A 3,434-nucleotide genomic window follows, 5' to 3' on the forward strand; every position below is an offset into this window, starting at 1 on the left:
AGGAGGAGGAGGTCCCGCTCAAGAAAGAGAAAACGCATTTCACCGTCCGGCTGACGGAGCTGAAGCCTGCTGACAAGGTGAAGCTGATCAAGGAGGTGAAGAACTTCGTGCCGGGAGTGAACCTCGTGCAGGTGAGGAGGGGGCTGCCCGAGGCCCCGGCCGCCCCGCCGCGTCGCCCCCGAGCCCGGACGGGTTCTGAAGCGCGTTGCGAGCGGTGGCCTCAGTTCTCTGTTCAAAAGGGAGCCTGGGTTTCCGTGTTTAGGAGAACTCTGCCTGTGTGCACGCCTCAGTGCAAAGATGTGGACGAGGTGTTGAGGAGGAGTCGGTTGCATCTGTTTGTCTGGCGTTTTTTAGAGAAGGCTGTTCCCTCCCAGCTCTGCTGTGTGGCGAACAACCGAGCCCCTAGCAGAAGCAGTGGGATGAAGAAGGAGGCTCAGAGCGAAGACCTCAAAGTCCTCCGTGCCAGCCTCGGCTTCTCCAAACCTAAGAGCTGCTGTGAGCTTTCCTGCAGAACTTGGGAGTAGCCAGGATTCCTCACTACAGCTGGATTTGGCTTGCCTTCCCCTAAAGTTTTTTGCTTTTTCAAGGCCAATATATTTCTGAATTTAGATGAGTTTCTCTAATTCACACATCTTGCAATCCACGCTTCCAGTCCTTTTCAGAGCTCTTTTTGTAGGTGATGCCTCCTCCTTTTTCCTCGGAGGAGACGGGCCTTTCACAGTCCTATGCAGCGTCGGAGCTCATGCCCTTGAGCAATGATGTAGGCTCAGAACAAAGAATGGGTGATACAGCTGCTACTGCGGAAGCATTTAACATGCTTCAGTTCTCCACTGGATGATGCTTTCATATCTTGGGGATAATAGTAGCACCTTCTATTTATCCAGTTCTAAGGAAGAAATGTTGAGTGTTGTGAAATCTGCTCTTACTTGTAGCCTGGGATATCAGAAGGATTTGCAGAAAATCTTCTGACCCGTTTATATTGATGCATTGCAAAGCAAACAATTCAATAACAGAGAAACTCTGGTGGCAGAGACGTGAGTTTCGTTGGCTCACTGGGATAATTAGCTGACTATCAGCTTGGTTGGTCTGGCAGTTGTTTATCCATTATCAGTCCCAAGCAAACATTAAAATACCAAAACCCTGTAACGGACGCAATCAGCGGATAATGAAAAGCTGTCTGGAGAACTAATGCTAAATCAACTTGGCTTAGCATGTGGAACCTGTCAAAGAAGCTGGTTACGGTTCCGATGCAGGTACAAGGTTGGTAGATGCAGATTATTGCAGGTAAACTTTGTCAAGTGTGACTTACCCGACCTGGTATTTTGGTTAAAACACACACACACACACACCCCAAACTGCTACTGATGGTTGGTTCTGTCTACAGAGGTTGTATTCAAAGTGTAGCTGGTACATTTGTATTGTAAATTTTATTGCCATCCAGTTGAGGTGTTTTTAATGAGATTTGTAGGGAATCTATTTTTTGTAGGGAATCCTTTAAGGCTGTTAATGATTTGGAAGAAAGCATTGCTAGTAAAATCTTCGGTCGTCGTGTGCTGATGTGACTCGAACAGGTCAGCCCTACAGAAACGACTGCTTGATGAGACAGGCACGTCGTCAGCGCAGGCCGGACTCGAGTCCGTTTGCACCTCTGAAAGCTTGTTCAGAGCCGGCCCAACACTTACCTTGCGTCTTCACCAGCCCTGGGCGGGCGTCCTCGTATGCTCTGGCTGGGATTGGAAACGCGTTGCCTCTCTGCCCCGTGGCCGTTACTGTGCAAGTCCAGCTTGGCTCGGGCCCTGCTCTTCCTCCTGCTGGGAGCTCTGAACAGCTGTTTCCTTTGACCAAGGCTGCTTTAGAACAGAAGTTAAGCATTAGTGAGCAAGGATCTTAAATGAATAACCTTGATTGTGTTGCCTGTCCTCATCACGGCAAGCCAGAACGGGCTCCTTTCCGGATACTGTCCTGGGCTCTGGGGAGTAAAGGCGTGCCTGCCCTGCCGAGCTTTGCCTGCACAGCTACACCTTCTCAGCCCTAGCAAAAAAAGCGTTTTCTGCCACCACGGATACGTCGTCACTGCGCCCAACGTGAACTAAAACAACAAAACCTTTCTGTCGGCAATGGTCAATCTGTTGGGTGCTGAATACCTGTAGTGCCACACAGCAGAGAGCTGGCAGCGGCTCTTCACCCCAGGAACTTCCTTGGGCTTTGTTTTTAAGGAGCCACATAGGTTTGTTGCTGCTGCTTGGTGTAAGAGCAAGAGCATCTGACTGCAGCAGGGGCTTATCCTCCCGGGCTCCCTTCCCTTTCTGTACAGCAGTACTGCAGGAAGTCCCTTTAAATCAATTCAACAGCTTTTCAGTTTGCCTTAAATATCGCGGTACTGCATAGTACCAGTAGTTCTGTATAAAAAGTCCTGAAGCTATCAAGATTGTATTGTCAAGCATAGTCTGTACTGGAACTCTTTTTTACCCGGTACAGCGGATTCCCGCACAGCCACGTACAAACCCTGAGGTGGCCTCTCCTCCCCGCTGGCGGAAATATGTGAACCAAAACATTCGCGCTGAAGAAAGTCGACCCAACGCGGGCCGGTAGCTGCCTTGGCAGGTTACTGCGTGCGTCCCAGGCACTTTCTCAGACTGGGGCTGCACCTCTGGGAGCACCGCGCACGCGGTGGGAAGAGTTACAGTGGATGTGCCGTCACTTGCAGTCAGGTTTAGATGTCTTCCGGCAGGATGTGCTGTAGTTCAAGTAAAAGTCTTGGGTTTTAGACCAGTCGGTGAGTTTCCCTGGGCTGCTTATGCAGAGGTCAGGCTCATGGCTCTAAATCTGTTAATCTGGTTAGTGAAAGCCAGTTTACAAGTCTCATACTTTGTCCCTCCCACAGGCAAAGAAGCTGGTGGAGTCCCTTCCGCAGGAGATCAAGGCTAACGCCTCCAAGGAGGAAGCAGAGAAGATCAAAGCGGCGCTGGAGGCAGCAGGAGGGACTGTGGTTCTGGAGTAGGCGGCCCCGTCTCGCCACGGAGGGACTGGCGCAACGGCAGCCTTCCCTGCTGCCACCTGACCGGGCGCTGGCCGCTGCCCGAGCCGGGGTCTGAACGTTTCCGAGTGCAGGACGTCCCCTAGTTGTGCGGCGGGAATGCTCTCTCGAAGCGATCCGGCGTGAGAATGCTGTACGGTTTGGCGGGGCTGCTGCCTAGTTCCGGCATCGCAGTGGACTCTACCTTCATAAAATGTCCCAAAAAACCTGTAAAACGGTTAATCTCTCAAAAACCAGCCCCGCCTGATTGTCCCCTGGGCTCCATGGCGCGGACCCCAGTACCGGCGCTGCCTGTGCCCGCGGCACCACGCGGCAGCCCCCTCCTCAGGCTGCTTTTCGGTGCCGCCGCCGGGGTGCGGCTGGGATGGTTTGACCTCCCCGTTAATTATTCGCCGTT

The 3,434-nt window shown here is 52.2% G+C and overlaps 2 protein-coding genes across 2 annotated transcripts in view; both read left to right on the forward strand.

Moving 5' to 3' along the window:
- The window catches only part of LOC103917457 (hepatocyte growth factor-regulated tyrosine kinase substrate-like), an 18,327-nt gene extending 15,077 nt beyond the window's left edge, over window positions 1–3,250 (forward strand). Inside the window, exons 21-22 of the mRNA XM_009324595.1 lie at window positions 3–131; window positions 2,885–3,250. Of these exons, the coding sequence (XP_009322870.1) occupies window positions 3–131; window positions 2,885–3,001 (246 nt within the window). The 3' untranslated portion in view covers window positions 3,002–3,250. The remainder of the gene's footprint in view (window positions 1–2; window positions 132–2,884) is intronic.
- SLC25A10 (solute carrier family 25 (mitochondrial carrier; dicarboxylate transporter), member 10) overlaps window positions 3,166–3,434 on the forward strand; it is a 7,703-nt gene continuing 7,434 nt past the window's right edge. Inside the window, exon 1 of the mRNA XM_009324596.1 lies at window positions 3,166–3,315. Within this exon, the coding sequence (XP_009322871.1) occupies window positions 3,166–3,315 (150 nt within the window). The remainder of the gene's footprint in view (window positions 3,316–3,434) is intronic.

This window comes from Pygoscelis adeliae, unplaced genomic scaffold (assembly GCF_000699105.1).
Source record: "Pygoscelis adeliae isolate BGI_AS28 unplaced genomic scaffold, ASM69910v1 Scaffold445, whole genome shotgun sequence".
Classification (NCBI taxonomy): Eukaryota; Metazoa; Chordata; class Aves; order Sphenisciformes; family Spheniscidae; genus Pygoscelis; species Pygoscelis adeliae.